The sequence below is a fragment of the Schistocerca nitens genome, chromosome 2 (assembly GCF_023898315.1).
Source record: "Schistocerca nitens isolate TAMUIC-IGC-003100 chromosome 2, iqSchNite1.1, whole genome shotgun sequence".
Lineage (NCBI taxonomy): Eukaryota > Metazoa > Arthropoda > Insecta > Orthoptera > Acrididae > Schistocerca > Schistocerca nitens.
The window spans coordinates 39,744,591-39,769,504 of NC_064615.1; the positions used below are offsets into that span (position 1 = coordinate 39,744,591).

The following is a 24,914-nucleotide window of genomic DNA, read 5'->3' on the forward strand; positions in this document are numbered from 1 at the left end:
GAGAATTTTGTATTACTTCTTTTCAGTTTATTCTCTTACGTTGACGACGTCTACTGTATTGGCAGTGTCCAGTCTACATAACATGTTAGATTTATAGTTCTCATCTAGTAATTGTTAAAATGGCAATTACATCGTCACTTAGTAGCGTGATTAAAGCTGTGTAAAGTGTTTGTGAGTACATCGGCAACACAACGAGCTCGTAACACATTACTAATGGAGACTACAAGAGTAATATTAATGAAATAGATGAGTTAGTGAACTACTGCTAAACTTGGAACAGTTCAAGTGACAGAGAAGAATTTGCACAGTTTTGAAAGAGATTGTTTGAATAACATAACCAGTTCTGGAATTTGAAGTAATAGGTGTCCATCCAACGTTCTGTGGTAGCAAAAGCATACAAAGAGCGTTTTGCAGCAGAACTGTCATCAAAATTACTGCAGCGTCTGCAACCGTAAGACATCCACCAGTGTATCCGGAAGTCAGGTGTACGGGGAACAGCGCAGACAAAAGCTTCCTTCGGTGAGACGTACACACAGGCGAGATCTTAAATTAGGTATGGTGTCGCCCTGCCTCTGACAGGTACCCTAGATGAGCAGATGCGACGGATGACGAGTGAAAGACTGATATTTCTTACAAAGATTATGTATAATATCCAGACTAAGAGAAAGGGTACGGATTTTTAAAGAAGAACTGTATGGTGATTAAACAAGTTCAGTGTATTAGTAAAACTGAAAAACATGAGATTTCAATGTCATAAATAGGGTGGGGTTGTGCAAATGAACGCTGCTTCCCGTGGCAGTAAGAGATTAGTTGCCAGTACGCAGCAGAATGAGGTTGATAAATACGAGAGAGTTGGTACCTACTAAATTCAGTGTAACTGCTGTAATGCGAACGACATCGGTCAGTCTGGTAGGGATGCTTTTTGGCTTAATAACTTTGAAAAGTCGTCAGTAGCGGTGAACATTCATGGATCTGGTCACCCTTTGATGGGAACTGAAGAAGACCTCACAATTGTGCACATAGATGATAAGGGTAGGAAACTGGATCTGCTAGAACAGTTTAAGATTAGGATAGAAGGCGTGGAAAACTTAAATACACTCCTGGAAATGGAAAAAAGAACACATTGACACCGGTGTGTCAGACCCCCATACTTGCTCCGGACACTGCGAGAGGGCTGTACAAGCAATGATCACACGCACGGCACAGCGGACACACCAGGAACCGCGGTGTTGGCCGTCGAATGGCGCTAGCTGCGCAGCATTTGTGCACCGCCGCCGTCAGTGTCAGCCAGTTTGCCGTGGCATACGGAGCTCCATCGCAGTCTTTAACACTGGTAGCATGCCGCGACAGCGTGGACGTGAACCGTATGTGCAGTTGACGGACTTTGAGCGAGGGCGTATACTGGGCATGCGGGAGGCCGGGTGGACGTACCGCCGAATTGCTCAACACGTGGGGCGTGAGGTCTCCACAGTACATCGATGTTGTCGCCAGTGGTCGGCGGAAGGTGCACGTGCCCGTCGACCTGGGACCGGACCGCAGCGACGCACGGATGCACGCCAAGACCGTAGGATCCTACGCAGTGCCGTAGGGGACCGCACCGCCACTTCCCAGCAAATTAGGGACACTGTTGCTCCTGGGGTATCGGCGAGGACCATTCGCAACCGTCTCCATGAAGCTGGGCTACGGTCCCGCACACCGTTAGGCCGTCTTCCGCTCACGCCCCAACATCGTGCAGCCCGCCTCCAGTGGTGTCGCGACAGGCGTGAATGGAGGGACGAATGGAGACGTGTCGTCTTCAGCGATGAGAGTCGCTTCTGCCTTGGTGCCAATGATGGTCGTATGCGTGTTTGGCGCCGTGCAGGTGAGCGCCACAATCAGGACTGCATACGACCGAGGCACACAGGGCCAACACCCGGCATCATGGTGTGGGGAGCGATCTCCTACACTGGCCGTACACCACCGGTGATCGTCGAGGGGACACTGAATAGTGCACGGTACATCCAAACCGTCATCGAACCCATCGTTCTACCATTCCTAGACCGGCAAGGGAACTTGCTGTTCCAACAGGACAATGCACGTTCGCATGTATCCCGTGCCACCCAACGTGCTCTAGAAGGTGTAAGTCAACTACCCTGGCCAGCAAGATCTCCGGATCTGTCCCCCATTGAGCATGTTTGGGACTGGATGAAGCGTCGTCTCACGCGGTCTGCACGTCCAGCACGAACGCTGGTCCAACTGAGGCGCCAGGTGGAAATGGCATGGCAAGCCGTTCCACAGGACTATATCCAGCATCTCTACGATCGTCTCCATGGGAGAATAGCAGCCTGCATTGCTGCGAAAGGTGGATATACACTGTACTAGTGCCGACATTGTGCATGCTCTGTTGCCTGTGTCTATGTGCCTGTGGTTCTGTCAGTGTGATCATGTGATGTATCTGACCCCAGGAATGTGTCAATAAAGTTTCCCCTTCCTGGGACAATGAATTCACCGTGTTCTTATTTCAATTCCAGGAGTGTACATTAAATGAGTGGCCAGCAGTTGATAACAAACAACTTCCTAAAAAGTTTTGTAGATTGTTTTAATACTTTTTTTTAATGGCTTACAGTTACGCCGCTGTTCCTGACGAGATGTGAACTTCCAAGATTCCTGATAAGGTTATGCATTACCTTTATTCGTTAGTATCTCTTTCATTTCTTGTTTACTAAGATGAAATCTCACTCACGTTTCTTACGTGTTTGTATTTCCTTTGTGGAAATACTCGGTCAGTGCACACGAATTGCTGTTTGAGGTGAGCTACCAATACTCAGGGCGCCATACCCCATTTCATTTTAGTTTATTTTATCAGCAGCACATCCTAAGAAGAGACAGTTGCGAGGAAACTGAGCACAAAATATTAGTATTTTTATTTATACTTTTATCTTCATCGGTTTTAGAAATTCTTCTATAATCATTGTGATTAAGAATGATTGACCTTAGAAAAACGTCAATTTTAGTGTTTTTACGCTGTAAAAATGTGATTGGGCCGACGTCTGAACTTTGATTTAAAGTTAGTTTAAATGCACACGCTTCAGCACGCTCATGGCTGATTTGCTGCCGCAGTATGGCCGTAGCTCCGAAATTGTGCAACTTGTGGTAACCTGGAAAATTTTTCCCCATTCGACGTTCCGTACTGCAAATCTGACTTTATTATTAGGTTGTTCCTCTATACCAATTATATTTCTACGGCATCTTAAATGTCCGCCGCGTTCTATAACAGTAAAATTGTAAATCATGTGGCATATACATTGATACTGGTAGATATGGTATGCTCAAGGATGTATGTAAAGAATGGTACAGATTATTATGAGGTAAAATATTTTTATTTTCTTTAGGATAGCTTACTTGCAGACATATTCCTCCATTTTTATCTGTCTCGTTTACAAGTTCACATATGAATTCACAGAGAATAATCAAGTGTCCACTGAATTGTTAGTTTATTGAGTATTCGTACGTTGTATGAATAGTTCGACTGCACTCAACCTCTAGTTTATTACTAGCTGGAGGAGGTATATACAACCGTGGTTGTCTTCCTTAAATTAAGAAAAAGATAAATAAATACAATGTTGCACATACAGGTGGGTATTTGATTGCAGTGCCGCATTAAAAATGTTGTATCACTACGATTGTCTGTTTCGACTTCATTAATGTATCTGAGAAACTGGTAAGGACATATTTCATACAAAGTTCGCTGTAGGTTTATTGAAGAATATTTAGGCACTTACATTCTCAGTTGAATACATGTGTGAGCGAAATATTGGTGTGTCGAGAAAGAGGTACTCTAAAGATGAACACCTGCTACTGCGTACAGGTTTCACCCGTCGGCTGCGGTCCGTCTTTGAGGGGTATCGAGATAATCGCCACGGGGTGGCACCAGCGCAGTATTGGAGATGTCTTCGTCTGCGTCTGCTCGGCTCAGGTGGTGAGGCGGTGGGGTGGGGCGTTTATTCGCAGCCCTTGACGAGCGGGTGCAGGGAGACGGAGGCGCCGGCGCAGCCCACGGTGTTCTGGATGTAGTCCTGGAAGTTGCTCTCCAGCACCCACATGAGTCGCTTGTAGCCGGGCACCACCTGCGTGGCCAGGCGGCACTCGCCGGCCTGCTGCACCAGCATGAAGTTCTCTTCCTTGAAGCAGGTCTCCGTGTTCCACAGGTAGATCTCGCTGTCGCCCTTGTAGCGGAAGAAGAGGGCGGTGCCGCCGTCCGTGCCCAGGATCACCAGGTTGGTGGGTTTGGGGCCGACGTCGACGACGGTGCCACGCGCGTTGCCGCGCCTCAGGTGCGCCGTCTTGATGGAGAAGAGCCGGCCGGAGGACAGGTAGGTGAAGTAGAGCACGGTGGTGCCGCACGGCTTGCGGATGAGCGCCAGGTAGAGCACGTCGCGGCGCAGGCAGCCGTCGGTGACGGCCTTGGGCAGCACCACGCGGAAGCCGCGCCCGGCCGTCACGTCGAAGACGATGATGGCGCGCGTCGCCGCGTCGCTCACGTAGATGAAGACGCGCCCGTCCTCGGCGTAGTCCACCACCAGGTACTGCAGCCGGCTGGCCGAGCACACCAGCCCGGACAGGTCGATCACCTTCACCACCTTGCCGGTCTTCACGTTGATGGCGACGATCTTGGGCGGGCAGCGGCGGATGGGCTGGTCCAGGGTGTTGACGATGCCGACGTCGAGCACCCAGAGGATGTCCTGCGGGTCGAGGAACAGGTCGACGACCGACTGCAGGGCCTGGCAGTTGCCCTCCTCCTGGAGGCTCCAGCAGGGGAAGGGGCTCAGCACCGCCTGGTGGTCCTTGCTCTTGAGCGACAGCTTGCCCAGCGTGAAGGGCACGCCCGGCTTGTAGCGCGGCGTCGCCACGATGGCCTCGTCCTTGAAGATCTGCACGCGGGTCGCGATGATGTTGCGCGACACGTAGCGGCCCGACGAGGCGTAGATGTTGCGCGTCGACGTGCACGGCCAGGCCAGGTTGGCGCCGTTCAGCATGAACGTCAGCTCGGGCAGCAGCGACTTGTCGCACGACGCCGCCACCAGCGACAGGCCGGCGGCAGCCAGCAGCAGCCACGATAAGGACGTCATCTGCACAGCAGCGAGTCCACAAGTCAGGGTCAGGGTCAGGGATTTAGCTCCTCATCGACATCAAGGTCATTAGCGAGTCCACAAGTGTACGACCAGTTATGGCGAACGTGAGGGCCGTCCAGCGGCTACGTACAACAGAAAGTCACACTCTCAAGACAAAAATTAAAAGACTTTTGTACATAACAGTTTCTACATCTACTACATTTCTACATTTCGCAAGCCACCCGACGGTGTGTGGCGGAGGGCACTTTACGTGCCACTGTCATTACCTCCCTTTCCCGTTCCACTCGCGTATGATTCGCGGGAAGAACGACTGCCGGAAAGCCTCCGTGCGCGCTCGAATCTCTCTAATTTTACATTCGTCATCTCCTCGGGAGATATAAGTAGGGGGAGCAATATAATCGATACCTCATCCAGAAATGCACCCTCTCAAAACCTGGACAGCAAGCTACACCGCGATGCAGAGCGCCTCTCTTGCAGAGCCTTGAGTTTGCGAAACATCTCCGTAACGCTATCACGCTTACCAAAATAACCTGTGACGAAACGCGCCGCTCTTCTTTTGATCTTCTCTACCTCCTCTGTCAACCCGACCTGGTACGGATCCCACATTGATGAGCAATACTAAAGTATAGGTCGAACGAGTATTTTGTAAGCCACCTCCTTTGTTGATGGACTACATTTTCTAAGGACTCTCCCAATGAATCTCAATGTGGAACCTGCCTTACCAACAATTAATTTTATATGATCATTCCACTTCAAATCGTTCCGTACGCACACTCCCAGATATTTTACAGAAGTAACTGCTACCAGTGTTTGTTCCGCTATCATATAATCATACAATAAAGGATCCTTCTTTCTATGTATTCGCAATACATTACATTTGTCTATGTTAAGGGTCAGTTGCCACTCCCTGCACCAAGTGACTATCCGCTGCAGATCTTCCTGCATTTCGCTACAATTTTCTAATGCTGCAACTTCTCTGTATACTACAGCATCATCCGCGAAAAGCCGCATGCAACTTCCGACACTATCTACCAGGTCATTTATGTATATTGTGAAACGCAATGGTCCATAACACTTCCCTGTGGTATGGCAGAGGTTACTTTAACGTCTGTAGACCAATATGCTGTGTTCTGTTTGCTAAAAACTCTTCAATCCAGCCACACAGCTGGTCTGATGTTCCGTAGGCTCTTACTTTGTTTATCAGGCGACAGTGCGGAACTGTATCGAACGCCTTCCGGAAGTCAAGGAAAATGGCATCTACCTGGGAGCCTGTATCTAATATTTTCTGGGTCTCATGTCAAATAAAGCGAGTTGGATCTCACACGATCACTGTTTCCGGAATCCATGTTGATTCCTACAGAGTAGCTTCTGGGTTTCCAGAAATGACATGATACGCGAGCAAAAAAATTCTACAACAGATCGATGTCAGAGATATAGGCCTATAGTTTTGCGCATCTGCTCGACGATCCTTCTTGAAAACTAGGAATACCTGTGCTCTTTTCCAATCATTTGGAACCTTACGGTCCTCTAGAGACTTGCGGTACACGGCTGTTAGAAGGGGGGCAAGTTCTTTCGCGTACTATGTGTAGAATCGTGTTGGTATCCCGTCAGGTCCAGTGGACTTTCCTCTGTTGAGTGATTTCAGTTGCTTTTCTATTCCTTGGACACTTATTTCGATGTCAGCCATATTTTTCGTTCGTGCGAGAATTTAGAGAAGGAACTGCAGTGCGGTCTTCCTCTGTGAAACAGCTTTGGAAAAAGTTGTTTAGTATTTCGGCTTCACGCGTGTCATCCTCTGTTTCAATGCCATCATCATCCCACAGTGTCTGGATATGCTGTTTCGATCCACTTACTGGTTTAAGGTAAGACCTGAACTTCCTAGGATTTTCAGTCAAGTCGGTATATAGTTTACTGGGCGGCCATCCATAGCCAAACTTTTACACGTTGAATAAAAACCGCCGCGGCTGCTATAAATCCTTTATTACGAGGGTAATCTCAAAAGTAATGTCTCTTTTTTTTTATAAATACATAGACCTGTTTATTTCTTCAGTGGTTTACATACGTTTACAGCTTGAACATTTAGCTACTTTTCGACCTAATCGCCGGCCGGGGTGGCCGAGCGGTTCTAGGCGCTACAGTCTGGAACTGCGCGACGGCTACGGTCGCAGGTTCGAATCCTGCCTCGGGCATGGATGTGTGTGATGTCCTTAGGTTGGTTAGGTTTAAGTAGTTCTAAGTTATAGGGGACTGATGACATCAGAAGTTAAGTCCCATAGTGCTTAGAGCCATGTGAACCATTTTTTTCGACCTAATCACCATTTCTGTCTATGCGTTTTTGTAGACGCTATGGCAGTTTTTGTATGCCCATGTCATACCAGCTCACCGCCATGCTGTCCCGAAAGTTATGAACCTCTTCCTTCACCCCGTCGTCGGAGCTGAATCTCTATCCGGCCAAATGTTCTTTTAACCTAGCGAACAGGTGATAGTCACTGGGCGCCAAGTCGGGACTATGGGTGGGTGGGTGATTATGTTCCACTGAAACTGTTGCAGGAGAGCAACGGTTTGCCGAGCGATGTGTGGGCGAGCGTTGTTATGGACAATGTGTACGCCCTTGCTCAACATTCCTCTTCTCCGGTTCTGAATTGCCCGTTTGAGTTTTTTCAGAGTCTCACAGTACCTCTCAGCGTTAATTGTGCTCCCAGCAATTCAGCTCCGACAACGAGGTGAAAGAAAAGGTTCATAACTTTCTAAACAGCATGGCGACGAGTTGGTTCTGGCGCTGCAGTCTGGAACCGCGCGACCGCTACGGTCGCAGGTTCGAATCCTGCCTCGGGCATGGATGTGTGTGTTGTCCTTAGGTTAGTTAGGTTTAAGTAGTTCTACGTTCTAGGGGACTTATGACCTCAGCCGTTGAGTCCCATAGTGCTCAGAGCCATTTGAACCATTTTTGACGAGTTGGTATGACATGGGCATACAAAAACTGCAACAGTGTCTACAAAACTGCATCGACAGAAATGGTGATTATGTCGAAAATAGCTAAATATTTAAGCTATAAACTGATGTAAACCATTGTAGAAATAAACAGGTCTATGAACTTATAAAAAAATAGGAGACCTTACTTTTGAGATTACCCTCGTAAAGGCACTCCCGTTATCTTAATTTAAATTTCATCATTAGGTACAAATGTTATAGTGCTCGAGTCACATTTATAGTCCGATCCCAAACCTTTCTTTAAAGTTTGGGAAATTTAGCAAAAAAGAGATACTCATTGATTAAAATGCGGCGAACAATAGACAAAGCGCTGGGATAGAACGCTGCGACTGCCTTACACGTCTGATTTGCGCTTTTACGTCCGAGGACGGCTTCGGCTGAGGTTCCAGTTTCATTGCCTCATTTTAATCCGTAATTATGGCTATTCCCGAAATTTCTCAAATATTAAGGAAATATTTGGAATCGGACTGTAAAATGGATTAACCACTATAATAGTTACATCTGATGATGTGATTTAAATTACGAAACGGTTGTGCCTTTAATGAAGTATTTACAACAGCTGCAGCGACGTTATTCAACAAGTAAAAGGCTTTTATTTAGTAGCAGACGATCCCCACATACAAAAGCGATAATCTGTATAGCAACTAAAGAATGACCGCAGATGTTTCAAATTATGGTATTATCTCTTGATTGGGATATTTTTTCATGAAGAGTTAGTCATTATTTCGAGAAAGAGCGTTTCGTCTCATTGATATTCTTCTTGAATGTTCACTGTAACAGCATGGTACATTTACGGAGTTGGTTAAAAAAGGGGCATAAGGACTCGAAACTGTGAATATCGCGAAGTTATTTCACATTAAGCATTACAACTGTTTTTCACCATATTAAGAGTTTTAAGGGAAAATGTATATCCTGCAGTGAACTCTGGTGATGCTTAGAAATACACCGAAACGCTTTTACTATGTAGTTTGCGACTAAGACATTATTCACTTAAAATACGACTACAGACGTAAGGTTACGTAAGTTAACTTATATGCAGTATAATATACACGATCTGTTACAAAAAAAAGAAAAAGAAAAATTGTGTCTTAACCTAAACGCATCTTAGCGCCTTAAACTGACGCCTCTCAGAGCACACATCCGTTCAGGCAGCAAATAAAAATACTGACGAGAAAGTTATAACATCTGATACGCTTTCTGCTTTAGTTACTTTTACGTCAATACGCTACATACTGAGTCGTGGCCTCAGACTTCAACCAGTTGCATTATAATGTAGATAAATAAGAGTCGAGACGGACAGACAGTTCTCTTGACGCTTAGGTTGGAGACACGTTCAACAAATAAAGTAAAACTCATACCACTGACTTTCAAATGAACAACATTGGGAAAGGCCGACTGAAGACCTAAACGACTTGTGTTTGGCAGTTGTTCAAGTGCTTGCAACGTAGCACTACAGAATGGCATTACAGAGAAGTGGACACAAAAGAGCGACGTCAAGAGATTATAAAAGAATATGAGTGGAAAGAGGTGCGAAAAATTTTCCAGTCTAGGTGTAGTTGAGAGGATCTGGTCCTAGGTGTCCGCTGTAATTCTTCATGGACGGCTAAAACTGCAGAGGAGACATGGATGTACAAGTTATTGAGGGCGTGAGCTGCAAAGCGCATGAGGAGGTGAAGGGATCGGCACGGCCTAGAGAAATAGTAAAGAATCAAACTGCTCTTACGACGGATTACAACAAAATTAAAATGGTCAGTTAAAGTTATTTTGACGCTCTAATGTGTTATTCATAAGGAGAAGCACCACTTCTTGGGTGTTTGCTGATGGGCAGTGCATACTGACAAAACTGATGCTAAACGATATTTACTACGAGGCGGGCAATTTGATAGCTGATTCAGATTATTACTTCTCATTTATGTCTCCAGAAAATCAGGCCCACCTCGACGATTCCGGTGAAAAGAAACACAAATGATAGACCTATTATGGCCTAGTCAAATGTCCGAGAGTGCATCAATATCTTTAACATATTTTGCTGATACAATGTCATTGGCATATCTTCACTGAAAGACAACTTGCACGTATCTTGCAAAACTGAAATGTCGTTTCTCGAATTCGTGTCAAATAGGGGTATTTCAATCCTTGGTCAAGTATCGACACTGACTGGCATGGATTTGCCAAGGTCCATCACGGAAGGCCAGTTGTAAAGGACATCACGGTTAGATTGTGGTCCAAGGTTAGCGAGGATCTGCCGGCCAGATTGTTGTAAGAAGAGCTGAAGACTGCTCTGCATCGGGTCGTGTCACCAGGGCAGCAGCAGAGGCACTGAACCGTGGGGCATCGCTCTCTGTAATGGGGAGTGTGGTGTCACCGCCAGACACCACACTTGCTAGGTGGTAGCCTTTAAATCGGCCGCGGTCCGCTAGTATACGTCGGACCCGCGTGTCGCCACTATCAGTGATTGCAGACCGAGCGCCGCCACACGGCAGGTCTAGAGAGACTTCCTAGCACTCGCCCCAGTTGTACAGCCGACTTTGCCAGCGATGGTTCACTGACAAGTTACGCTCTCATTTGCCGAGACGATAGTTAGCATAGCCTTCAGCTACGTCATTTGCTACGACCTAGCCAGGCGCCATTATCATTTGCTATTTATCTTGTGATGCATACCTCGCGCCAGCCTGCGTGAGCTTAAACGCGTGCCTTTCGGCTACCTCCTAGTGGCTTGGCTGTCTTGCCAAGTCACAACAGGGAGTACCACCGAAAAGAGAGGTGGATTTCGAAGCATATTTCATCATCATTTCCGCACTTACACAGTACAATGGGGAAACGCGGATGATTGATTGAACGTTCATTCCAATTCTATTGCCAGCTCTAATCAAGATATAAGACAAAATTTGACTTTTCACGTTTTATTTTCAGTGCCTCTTATACATACGTAGAATCTGCGATGTGTTAAAGTAACTGGATAGCAAATTGCTGCTTCACAAAACCTAAATTGACTTAGAAAGTTTCGTGTTTTCAGCCAGTTTAAACAAAAAGCTTCCCTTGGTGCAGTAACTGCTCAATTCTCCAGATAATTAAATACATGTTTCGTACACTTTTGTGAATACCGCTAGAGGTCTTCTAGACTATGTTAGTGTGGTCTAATTGCATTTTACACATGTCTCGGCAAAAGGTAGCACATTTTTCCCATTAAATACACAGTTACTGTCATCTTAGTTCTGTCCAAGAACTTTCTCCAGAGCTTGGGCACGACGTCTATTTTCAGAAGGTGAATTAGACGGGTGATGGTAAAGAAAAATTATGGAGTGTGGATAAAGCCAATTTTTGACTAACTGAAGTAAGGAGGTACATTTTTCAAACTTTAACCTCTGTCCAGCCTTGTAATAGCAGTTTTATATACTTTCTTAGTCCATTTTTAAATAATGACATTAACTTAATATGTGCTACAGCTTTTTTTCTAAAACTGCAAAAACTGCTCTGGAAAATTAATGTTTTTCCAAATTCGAAAAGCCGGCCGAAGTGGCCGTGCGGTTCTAGGCGCTGCAGTGTGGAACCGCGAGACCGCTACGGTCGCAGGTTCGCATCCTGCCTCGGGCATGGATGTGTGTGATGTTCTTAGGTTAGTTAGGTTTAACTAGTTCTAGGTTCTAGGGGACTAATGACCTCAGAAGTTGAGTCCCACAGTGCTCAGAGCCATTTGAACCATTTGAACCAAATTCGAAAACAACTGCCAAAGTACAAAATGATCATGTGGCTAACAACAAATATTCTATTTAAATGTAAAAGGATTGCAATCAAGAAAATCAGTATTGCATACAATCGTCCATATGTTACGTTATTACTCTACTATTCACCAATAATCAGTAAGAACAATTAAATTAAGCGGAAGTGCTATCAGAAATCAGATACAAGTTAAATAAATTTTGAAGTAGAAGCTATTGTAAACCAAAACAAACGTCTATCTTCAAGACAAATAACATTAGTAAGACATTAAAGAAACTCAGTTCATTTGCAAGTATCACATGTTCCTTCTTCTGTATCAAAGTTCAAGAAGATATATACCATTTTTCACCATAAAACACTGTACCAGAAGACTTAACAATATATTCCAAACAACTTTAAAATAATGTCCAGCAATTACACGTGCAGAAAGCTGCACAAAACACGTCATGTCTAACAGCAACCAAAAAATGTAGAAAATGGCGCAAACTGCTTATGGCAGACTCTCATTTGTTCATGAGATTCTGAAATCAGTCACTAGACTTAATACCGACCAAACAACGTCCTGTATTCCTCGGCACACTGTCATCTAAGAACAAACAACCATCCCGAATGCTTTCGCGAGCCGATTCCGATGTTTCAGTGGACGACGATCCCAGATCGGTCCAGATGCTCAGCTGCCAATATAAATTCTATAACAGATTTGAAGCGATGCCGCCTGATGATTGTATAAATTGTCATATTTAGACAAACTTCACTGGTTCCCCCGGTAACTGGCGTTCAGGGAGCTGTAGGTAGCATCCTCTTTACAAATAGTGGAGCATTATCTAGCAACTTAATTTGTTTCCGGTACCGTCTTGGGCCAAAATCTTATATAACCAAAGACTCGGCCAGTGGAGTACGTCAGAATGGTCAGTCGGTGAGTGGCAGATCACTTTTCTTTTTCTTTTTTCGTATGAAAGGCAGGATGCCAGCGCGAAAGGAAAGCTAGAACTTTTTGGGACGGCCGCCAGGAAGCAGTAAAGCGCACACATGCTCAACTTTCTTCCATCCGTCTCGGCACATTCTCACTGTCGTGTGCATGTATAATCTCCTTGCGAAATGCGACACTCTCTTCCCTTACGTAAGCCGACTACACATAACCTCGTTCCTACTTCGGAAACGGAAACAATGTCCAACCATCCAAATTTCTTTTAGAATACTGCTGCGCGGTGTGGGATCCTTACCAGATACGACTGACGGAGTACATCGAAAAAGTTCAAAGAAAGGCAGCACATTTTGTATTATCGCGAAATACGGGACAGAGTGTCACAGAAATGATACAGGATTTGGGCTGGAAATCATTAAAACGAAGGCGTTTTTCGTTGCGACGGAATCTTCTCACGAAATTCCAATCACCAACTTTCTCCTCCGAATGTGAAAGTATTTTGTTGACACCGATCTAAATAGGGAGGAACGGTCACCACGATAAAACAAGGGAAATCACAGCTCGTACGGAAAGATATAGGTGTTCATTCTTTCCTCGCGCTATACGAGTTTGGAATAATAGAGAAATTGAAGGTGGTTCGATGAATCCTCTGCCAGGCACTTAAATGTGATTTTCACAGTATCCGTGTAGATGTAGATGTAGATGAAACCGTCAAGTTTCTGCGTGGTGCGGAATCTTTACTGAGCAGTGTATATGTGCATAGCGTACTTGGATGAGGCGTTCTAACCTCCTAAACGTGGGTATACTGTTTCCAACAAAATCATACCTAGTGATGCACTGCGGTGTTTAAGACAAGTTCCACATTCAGGACAACAATATGTATCAATTTTTCTTCCGTAACGAAAGACTACATAAACCTGCAACGGGACGAAAACAAAAGAGAGCTTGTGGATTTACAAATTACACGTGAATACAAATGAAGATTGTGGTAGTAACTGATAGGCAGTGCAGCTTGGCGTCAGTGGCATATTTAACGAACTGTAAATGTTTTACGCATTTTCGTTATAAAAATTAAAACTGTCCAGGTAATTTCTGAAGACTTATATTAGATAATGGACAAGTCTCCGACGAGTATTTTGATGCATGTTGTGTACCTATATTATAAATAAATTTGAAAAACGCGAAGGGCCTCCACTATGGAACATTTACCCCTTCTCCACATACACAAATACTCTCCCCGAAGCCACCTCACTATTCGCTCATGGTGCTTGGGAAGAATTGTCGATAAGATTCTGAATGAGCTGTAATTTCTCTGATTTTTCTCAACGTGGCAATTCCACGAGACAAATGTAAGAGGAAGCAGTCAGTTCCTCGCCTCTTCTTGGAAAGTGCACTCTCCGAACTTCAATTCTAATTCTGTCCGTGATGTATTACGCCTCTCTTGCTGCGTCTGCCAGAAGAATTTGTCGGGTTTCTCCGTTACACTCTCACTCTTACTACCTCTACGAGTTAATCAGCTTCGGTAACGTCTCGTGAGTCTTCCGAAAGTAACTTTCCCACGCCTGGATATTCTTAGATATTCGATGATTTGGAAATGTTGCAGACATGCCCAACGATCTCCATAAAAAGACTCTGTACGGAAGTGTATCACCCATAATATCAAAGGGTAGATTTGGAAATACAGATTTTGAGATTTAAACAGCAAATATTATCTAACCTCATTAAACCAATATAAATGCAAATCATCAGATTACATATAGCTCTGTTAACAAATCTTAGAAGCATTACAAAAATGAAATCTCTAGCCACTATTTTTATCAAAACAGTTTACGTACATTCTGGGGTTACTCAACAACTACAAATTATCATCCAACTCATCTATAGCAACGCGCTGGTAAAACAAAACCATCTTCACCTTGCTTACATGAAGACTTCTGCTTCCACGTTCAACAATATTGACGTACCTACATTAATCTAACACTTGGTGCCTTGACACAGCACACCACGGTAACTGCCTACTCCATCATCGTTCCCTCACAGACAGCTACCTACAACTGAGCTCTATTACTGCAACACTATAATGCCCTCAGCCCAGAAGCAGTATCTCTGGTCTGCGGTCTTATACAAATGTGCCCCAGTATACTCCTTTCAATTTCACCGTTCATATTTTTAATTTATGTTGTGAGCCTATTAAAAATGACACCAGCACAACAACGTACGCCCTTCAGTACTATTATTATTCAAGCGTAAATCTGTTTGTGTCTCACGTTTAGTAAGTGAACGTGACCCTCCTTCTGACTGGGTTTGTTTAATTAGGAACAAATTGTACGAGAGAGTGCAGAAAATGGTAAAAGTGGTGCTAGCCTCTTTGATGTCACCCTGCACAAATTTTCCCAGACAGACGACGTCTTCTGGAAACGCACAAAATTACTAAAGAATATGATGTTTCATAACAGAACACAGAGGAAATAATCAAAGTAAATATGAATTAAATGTTAGTGGTGGTGAAAGTCATACGGATGGTGAAGACAACAGTGTTTAGTTTTTGCATGAGATACTAAACAGCGAAATTCTACGAAAGCTGTAGTATGTCTTTGGCCGTACAACAGAAGCCTACGAATCGTTATTTCCGCGCATTGTTCGTCGAGGGAACTGCGTGGAGCGAACAATAGATACTGCACCCCATACTACGTTACGGCATAATATGACGTACGTAATTAAGTGAAACTAGAAATTCGGGGTACATAATAATAAAATTTGTTTTTCCTGGCGAAAAGGCGCGTCAAAGAATTATCGAATTTAATCCAAGCGGTTTGTTCCTAAATCATGTTCAGCAGTAGAAAATGTGCTGCTAATGAACGGCGTCATGGAAAGAGGTTATGAGATGGATATAAACGAAAGTGAAACACGAGTTATGGAACATAGTTGAATTAAGTAAGTCGAAGCACTTGAGATGAGACGCTAAAACTAGCTGTTCAGTTTTGCCATTCTGACAGCAAAATAGCTGATGATGGGGGAAGTAGAGACGATATAAAAATGAAGACTGAAAATAGTAAGAAAAGCATTAGTTTACATCCTATATAAATTTAAGTATTTGGAGTGTATATCCACGTACACCATAAACAGTTCAAGCGAAAACAGAACATCGTTCAAATGGCTCTGAGCACTATGCGACTTGCCGGCCGTGGTGGCCGAGCGGTTCTAGGCGCTTCAGTCCGGGACCGCGGTGCTGCTACTGTCGCAGGTTCGAATTCTGCCTCGGGCATGGATGTGTGTGATGTCCTTAGGTTAGTTAGGTTTAAGTAGTTTCTAAGTCTAGGGGACTGATGACCTCAGATGCTGAGTCCCACAGTGCTTAGAGCCATTTGAACCACTATGCGACTTAACTTCTGAGGTCATCAGTTGCCTAGAACTTAGAACTAATTAAACCTAACTAACCTAAGGACATCACACACATCCATGCCCGAGGCAGGATTCGAACCTGCGACCGTAGCGGTCGTTCGACTCCAGATTGTAGCGACTAGAACCACACGGCCACTCCGGCCGGCGAAAACAGAAGATTTTGATATGTTGTACAGTAGGATAGTACTGAAGATGAGATGGGTAAATCGGATAACTAATTAAGAAATAGTGATTAGAATCGAGGAGAAAAGAATTTATGCCACAACTTCACTAAAAGTAAGGATATGTTGACAAGACAATCCTAAAGCCTGAGTAGAAGGTTAATTTTGTGATCGTAGGAGTGGGGTGGGTGGGGGTTGGCTGGTTCAAATGGCTCTGAGCACTATGGGACTCAACTGCTGTGGTCATAAGTCCCCTAGAACTTAGAACTACTTAAACCTAACTAACCTAAGGACAGCACACAACACCCAACCATCACGAGGCAGAGAAAATCCCTGACCCCGCCGGGAATCGAACCCGGGAACCCGGGCGTGGGAAGCGAGAACGCTACCGCACGACCACGAGATGCGGGCGTGGGTGGGGGGAGGAGGGTTAAAATTATATGTAGGACACTAGGGCTCGAACGCAGTAAGCAGGATCAAATAACTCTAGGTTACAGTTATTACGCAGGAATGAATGCACAGGATAGGCTACGTGGAGATACACATAAAATCAGTCTTCATTTAAAAAGAATGGAAGAAACACGGATTAGAAAGAAAATTTTTAATTACGTTAGTAAGCTGAAAAAAGAGTAGGATGGATAGAAGCAGTAAAGAAAGACGCCAACAAATTAGGTGGTACAGAATAAATAATACGTGACAGGAATCACTTCAGGCTACTGATAGAAAAGGCAAACTATGAAGAAGATGAGCCAAAACCTCGACCCAAGAGAGTGTGGACAGATGAGCAAAGACGAGGAGTTGCCGAGAAAATGAAGAAGTGCTGGGAAGAACGGAAGAAAATGAAGCATCATAAGTCTTAACTTGTATGCGGTTCATAGCTGGCCAAACCCATAAATAAAAAAAATTAGTCTTCATCTTGAGGAGCACAGCAACAGAGAAATTTCAGTGGGCGATTGAAACGGTATACGAAACATGAATGTGATCAGACTTGTTACCGTTCCCATTTTGTCGCCGACTTGCGCCAGAGAGGAAACGCGCTCCAGGCAGCGCCTGTATGGAATGTGGCGGCTGTACGTACCTCGGTACCCCTTGCGGTGATGGGCGTTTGTGGACGGACCGCTGGAGGCCGAAGAGTACCGGCGGTCGCGCCGGCGCTCCCTTTATACGCCCTCGACGGGGCCGAGTTTTGCCACCGCTGCACAACAAGCGGCATTGTTGACAGAAGCCGGCAGCGCTTGGCCAACGTGCTGGCCGCGCGCGTCCGCCGCCCGCCAGTCCCAGGCATCAGCGAAGCGCACTCCGCCACACACCGAGCCTAAGCAGAACCACACGTGGAACCGTGTCTCCGAAGTTAGAACCTGTCAACACCGAAATTAACTGTCGATTGTAACTGTCGTTTAACCATCAAAAAATTCGATCTCCCCAAAAGCAATCGCGTTTTTTATGTTATTTTCCGTATCTATCACATTTTTCTTTATATTTTAAACTATATGGAAGACCGGAGCACGTTAACATGGATTTCTTTTCGGCATGTTTTAAATTTTAGGTTAGATTTATCGTTTCTAAAAGTGTTTGGTCTTATAACATGATTATTCAAGTATAATTGAGTTTTTGCACCTCTGACTCAACATTACATTTCATAGTGCAAAATAATTTTACATAGGCTGGAATGCATGAACCTTCTCCAGATATGGGGCATGTATACGTACCTATGTGGTCACATGCACGCATATCTTAGAAAACAATAATTAATAAACAAAACACACTAATAAACGCTTCAAAATATGTATTGTTCGCAGTAAAAAAATATACTCTTTCTCACACTAATTAAGATGGTAAAAAACAAGGGATTTACTGACAGTAAACAAATTTTTTGGCGTGTTTCCATCTGTTAGCATAACTTGGCTTTCATAGAAGTTTGAATCTTAATTAACTCAATTAACTTAATTAACTGTTCATCATCACTATCCGAGTTGCAACTTATGCACTCAAAAAAAAAAAAAAAATATTCGTGTCCTGTGGCACAATCGTAGTGAGCCCATCTTTTAAGTCTACGTCAGTGGACTCCATGCCTGATTTCCTTTTGATTGTTTGTATCGTTTCAAGCAATAAATACAAACGCAATTTACATCCTCTTCATTAGAACCCGGGACGTGATAAAAGAAAGCAAGCAGAACTGGATGGGGGCGCTTGTTTACATACGCTGTGGAAGAGATATTTTGTGAGAGAAGACTGAGACGAAGGGGTAAATACAAGATGACAGATAGAGAAGCGGAAACCAAGCGGACCTGAAGAGGATAGCAGTAGACAGAACATGGAGAGTTACCACATGAAAACCTGCCTCTGGGCAGTACACTAATCATTACGTCAGAAGTAGGCATATCCATATTTTTCCTTCTTCTTGCTCTTAACAGTATCTTGCCAGCATCAGTCCTTACTCTCACAGACTCACTTCTTTCTGCTTGAGTTTTAATTAGGTCCAAATAGCTTCTTTTAGAAATTCTCCTGTGCCTTAATTATTTTTAAATTGCAGTTTCCAACTGCTGTTGACTTAAAGTTTCCATTACTGGGGCGTTAGCAATGATGGCGATGCAAAATATTGCGAAAATGTTCCCCAACGGAACTGCGTAAACTTGCCCCGTCGCCATGTTTGATTTGGAAACTACACAGTAATTTCTTTCAATTACAAAAATGTACCTTGTAAAGTAAAATAATCTTCTGGAAACGAACATATATTTATCTGTTCTCGATGATAAAAGCTATGCTCCCAAGGAGATTCGATATTTGAGTAACAAAATTCACTCACCAAGCATAAAAACACAAGTAATTATGTTCTTCGCACTAAGAGCTTCAGTAAACTGGTGCCGTAAAGTGAGAGCCCTCAGTGGATGCCGGTACTTATCTTCCTGTCCGCAGCTCGTGGTCGTGCGGTAGCGTTCTCGCTTCCCGCGCCCGGGTTCCCGGGTTCGATTCCCGGCGGGGTCAGGGATTTTCTCTGCCTCGTGATTACTGGGTGTTGTGTGATGTCCTTAGGTCAGTTAGGTTTAAGTAGTTCTAAGTTCTAGGGGACTGATGACCATAGATGTTAAGTCCCATAGTGCTCAGAGCCATTTTTTTTTTTTTGTACTTATCTTCCCTTCTCGGTAGCGCTCTAGCAAGCATGGTTCACGGGAAAAGTACTGTCCGTAAATGTGCCGTGCACTGGTCTCGCCTACGCCTTTACCCGTTTCGATGTAAATCCTCATCAGAATCGCAGTAAATGAATGGTGACACAATGTGTCTGGCTCAAATGGCTCTGAGCACTATGGGACTCAACTTCTGAGGTCATCAGTCCCCTAGAACTTAGAACTACTTAAACCTAACTAACCTAAGGACATGACACACATCCATGTCCGAGGCGGGATTCGAACCTGCGACCGTAGCAGTCACGCGGTTTCGGACTGAGCGCCTAGAACCGCTAGACCACCGCGGCCGGCACACAATGTGCCTCCTCAGTGCTAATACGAGGGTAATTCAATTATTATCCGAAAAGTAGTTTTAAAATTTCATTGTACTCAAATAGGAAACTTACAAGGTCATCATTTTTCTACATAGTTTCCTTGCGTTTCAACGCACTTCGTCCATCGTTGTACAAGCTTCCTGATACCCTCATAAAAGAAGGCTCTCGGTTGAGGTGCGAGCCAGGAATGCACTGCTTCTTTCACTGTTCGTCAGAGGCAAATCTATAGCCCCTTAATGCCTGTTTGAGTGGACCAAACAAGTGATAGTCAAGAACGGGCAAGATCGGGACTATATGCAGGGTGATCCAGTATTTCAAATTTGAGTTTCTGGAGCGTTTCAGCAGTGTGGGCAGCATTATGCGACAGGCATTGTCGTGCAACAACACAACACCTTTTGACAGCAGTCCTTGGCGTTTGCTTCGAATTGCATGCTTTAGCCTGGCAGTAAGCATCTCACTGTAACGTACACTGTTTATTGTTGTGCTCCTTTCCCTATAATGTTTCAGTACTGGACCTTGTGCGTCCCGAAAAACCGTATGCATCAGTTTTTCTGCGGACGGTTGGGTCTTGAACTTTTTCTTACACGGCGAATTTGGATGTTTCCCTTCCATACTCTGCCGTTTACTCTCCGGCTCGTAATGATGGATCCATGTTTCGTCGCCAGTAATTATCCTGTCTAAGAAGTTGTCCCCTTCGTTACCACAGCGATCCAAATGTTTCTTGCAGATGTCCAAGCTCGTTTGTTTAAGCAACTGTGTGAGTTTTTTTGGGACCCATCTTGCTCAAACTTTATGAAATCCAAGTCTGTTGTGGATGATTTCGTAGGCAGAACCGTAACTAATTTGCAGACGATGTACCACTTCGTCAATAGTTAATCGTCTCTCAAAGAGAATCGTTTCACGTGAACGCTCAATGGCTTCTTCATTAGTGGCGGTAATCAGTCGTCCTGTTCCTTCATCGTGCGTGACACTTGTGCGACCATTTCGGAATTTTTCAATCCATTCGTGGACACTCCGTTGTGGCAAAGCTCTGTTCCCGTACTGTACCGAAAGTCTTGGATGAATTTCGGCCCCTGATACGCCTTCCGACCACAAGAAACGGATCACTGCACGTTGCTCTTCTTTGGTGCAAATAGACAGCGGAGCCATGATTAACAGCACGGCAACGATAGCGAAACTAACCTAGCAGCTTGCAAATTGCAAAGATATAACAATAAATCAACAAAACATGCGTTATCAAGGTAAAACAACAGTATTACCAAAATAAACAAAATATAACTAGATTGCGGATAATAACTGACTTACCCTCGTACATGGTATGGTTATTTAAGGGAATTTGACGACATATTTTGCATGAACACTAATTTAATGTGATTCTGATGACGGCGTGAAGGCGTAAATGTGTACAGTCACGAAAATTTCGGCTCAATCATAGAATTACATTAAATCATGGCGTAATGACTTCGGAATCGTATAATGATTGTGTCACCGATCGACAAAAATCATAATTTTTTCTATGTTGACTACTCGTTAGACTCTCAATTTGTTCCTTAGACACGATCTCGGTATAAATAGTTTTCAGACTGAGATGCTGAACTTGCACGTGAAGTAAAAATGAATAATGATGAAAATGTTTGATTTAGTCTAAAGTCCTAAGTCTGTTACTTTAATAATGACAGTGTTACTTTAGGCGGATTGAATGCTCGTCCTATGAATGTCTTCCACATAAGAATATGCCTTTTATTTGCTTATAATTCCGTGTAATTGATGAAACAGTTAATGTTTAATGTACGAAGGCGTGCTAAAAAGTAATGCTTCCGATTTTTTATGTGAAAACTCTTAAAGCTTCTTAAATAAAACAAACGTTATTAATATTCTACATCTCTACTCTCCATGTCTACATATTTATTTCTCAATATAGTATCCTTGTGAGGAACACATTTCTCTCGAAGATAGAACAGTTTGTTGATATCGCCACTGTAGAATGTTTGACTTCGTTGACGGAACTAGAACTTAACCTCTGCTGCGCCGCTTCATTCGTGTCGAAGTGCTGTTCTCGAAGATATATTTTAGGTTTGGGAAACAGATGAAAATCTCATGTGGCCAAGTCTGAACTGTATGGAGGATGATCGATGATAGTGAACCCAAGGCGTCGGACTGTTGCAGATGTCGCAACGCTCTGCGATTGTGATGCTGAAGGAGAAGTGGCCGAACATTCCGAATTCGAAACTCGATTACAGTACGCTGTTTCTCGCGCTCCGACATACGCTACACACTGCCATGTTACGCTCTACAGTTCGGAGCCCTCTAGCGACAAAGACTGTAATGGCTCAAAATGGCTCTGAGCACTATGGAACTTAACTTCTGAGGTCATCAGTCCCCTAGAACTTAGAACTGCTTAAACCTAACTAACCTAAGGACATCACACACATCAATGCCCCAGGCAGGATTCGAACCTGCGACCGTAGCGGTCGCGCGGTTCCAGACTGAAGCGCCTAGAACGGCTCGGCCACCCCGGCCGGCAAAGACTGTAATGTATAGACATGAAGAAGAAACATTTGTTAATAACATTTGTTTTATTTACAAAGCTTCGATAGTTGGGGATGGAGACCGTAAAGGACACATTACTGTTGTTAATGACAGACCATATGGGGACACACTGATAGAAAAGTTTGAATGTGTTGGGCATGTACAAAAAAGAATGGGAGCTCGGATGAGAAAATTATTTAAAGATGGAAAACACATAGGTGGTCCAGGTTGTCTTACAAAAAGTGAAATTCATTCTTTGGCTCAATATTATGAACTAGCAATAAGGAGAAATGTAGGAGATTTTGAGAACATGAGACGAGCTGTAATGGAGGCAATTAGGCCTATATATAGGGATCTGGAAAATAAAAATCCAATTAGGAAATGTATGCCTGGTCTCTCTCAGAACGCAAATGAAAGCTTCAGCATCTGTATATTGGAGAAAATACCCAAAACTGTATTTGTTGGGCTGTCAATGCTGAAGATTGGCGTAATGGATGCAATAATAACATTCAATGATGGCGCAATTTCAAGGATCAATGTCATGAAGAAATTGAACATGCAGACAGGAAGGAATATGGCTTCAGCTCTAACTGCTATTGATAAGCTGCAGGTAACCGAAGCAGAGACAGCTGCAGAGGCTGCTAGCAAGGAGTCAAGGATAAAGAAAAGAATGAAGAGAAAGAGTATGCAGGATAAGGAAACAGGAGGACAACTGGAGCATGCAGCTGGAATGTTCTAAATGAGCAAAGTGGTAAGTTAATAAATCTGTAAATCTTCTTTTGCGATTTACAGAAAACTTGAATTTTCATCATTTAGGTACAATTTTCTCCTAAATGACTGAAGTTAAACTCACACAAATTGGTACAGATATTTAGAATGACCTCCTCTACCTCCCTGGCCTTTTATTTCTTGAAAAGTTTATAACGTAATGATGATGTCGGTGATATATGAGCTACATTTTGAAATATTTATGTTGTAATAAAACAAATTACTTGTCTTTTACACAGATCAGCATCAGGGAAGGAAATTGGAGACTTAAAACACTTATATGAATGTTGTCTGTACTGTGACTCTTTTTCCAAGCTGTGCAGTCAGTGGTTCCCAAGAAAATGATACCGCATTGAAATAGTGTTTCGTTTTTTATACTATTACAAATATTGTTGTCAGTACCAAAATGTAATAAATATATCAATGATTTTTTGGAAAATGCTTTGACTAATGACCCTAATTGTGTGTAAGAATTTTGAGCTATCTCTCATTTATAGATCAGCTGCACTATGAGGGTGAAGATGATGCTAAAAATGCAGCCCGCTCAGGGGCATCTCCCCTTAATAGCTTGTTTGTCCGTCTTTGGAACGAAATACCTTACTTGTTCTGCGTGTCAGGGACCCAACAGTTGGCTGATAGGTTTGTGGAGGCACTAGATGTCTACGCACAAGTCACGTAATTCGCGTAAATATCGGACCACTGATTTGCATATTTGGTGATGGCGCCCGGTACCGACCCAGATGGGTTCCTTAGGATTTACATCAGGCGAATTTGGTTGCCGAGACATCAACGTGAGTTCAAACCACTGTATCACGGATCCGGCTCCGAGACACGGTCAATTATGCTTCTGAAGAATGACTCTGCCGTCGGGGAAGACGTCAAGCATGAAGGGATGCAGGTGGTCAGCGTGTCTTCGATTACTACCACAGGTCCCATGTAAGCGCAGGAGAACGTCTCCCACAGCATAGTTCTGCTCCCACCAGCCTGTGTCGTGGCGCGCTGCACGTTTCGGGCCGCCGTTCACTTAGATGACAGTGTTTGTGGAGACGACCAGCGACCTAGTATAGTAAAAGTGTGATACCCCCGAAGAGCCGACACGTTTCCATTGATCGGCGGTCGAATCCCGATGGTCCCGTGCCCACTACAATCGTAACTGACGATGTCGTTGGGTCAGCGTGTGAACACGTAGGGGTGGTCTGTTGTGCAGCTCCGTGTTCAGCAAAGTACGATGAACTGTGTGCTCCGAAACACTTATGTGTGCATCAGCATTGTGCTTTTTCCGCAGAGATTCCACGGATCATCATCTATCCTAATTTACAGAGCAGACAAGCCTCCAAACCCCCAGGTTCTGAGAAGAGTCGAGGCCTCAAACCATTTAGCGCCTAGTGGTAGTTTCAGTATCCTTCTACCACTTCCCGTAGATGCTCACGACAGTAACACGTGAGCATTCGACAAGCTTGGCCGTTTTCGAGATACTCGTTCACAGGCTCTACGTAATAATAATCCGCCCTTTGTCAAAGTCGCTTACCTCATCGTATTTCCCCGTTTGCAGACCATACCTTCGCTAGGATGATCCTCCGTCCGTGTTTGCTCCGCTTACAGACTTTCGTTACCGCGTCACGTGTCCGCAACGCCATCAGGCGGGATGCAGCGTCGCAGAGGGCAGCCGTCACAACATTTTGGCTTCTCAGTGTAAAGACAGCAAATTTAACATTGACGAGATAGAGCATTCCAATTCTCCTTGGGTACGGCCCTGCAAAACGTATCGATTCCACATCTGCATGACACCCGTGGGAGCGCAACAAACG

At 44.2% G+C, this 24,914-nt stretch overlaps 1 protein-coding gene across 1 annotated transcript; it reads right to left on the reverse strand.

Moving 5' to 3' along the window:
• Window positions 1–3,646: 3,646 nt before the first annotated feature.
• Window positions 3,647–5,108, reverse strand: LOC126234254 (major royal jelly protein 1-like). Its single transcript, XM_049942947.1, has one exon. The coding sequence runs from the start codon at window positions 5,106–5,108 to the stop codon at window positions 3,981–3,983; it is 1,128 nt and encodes a 375-aa protein (XP_049798904.1). The 3' UTR covers window positions 3,647–3,980.
• Window positions 5,109–24,914: the final 19,806 nt, after the last annotated feature.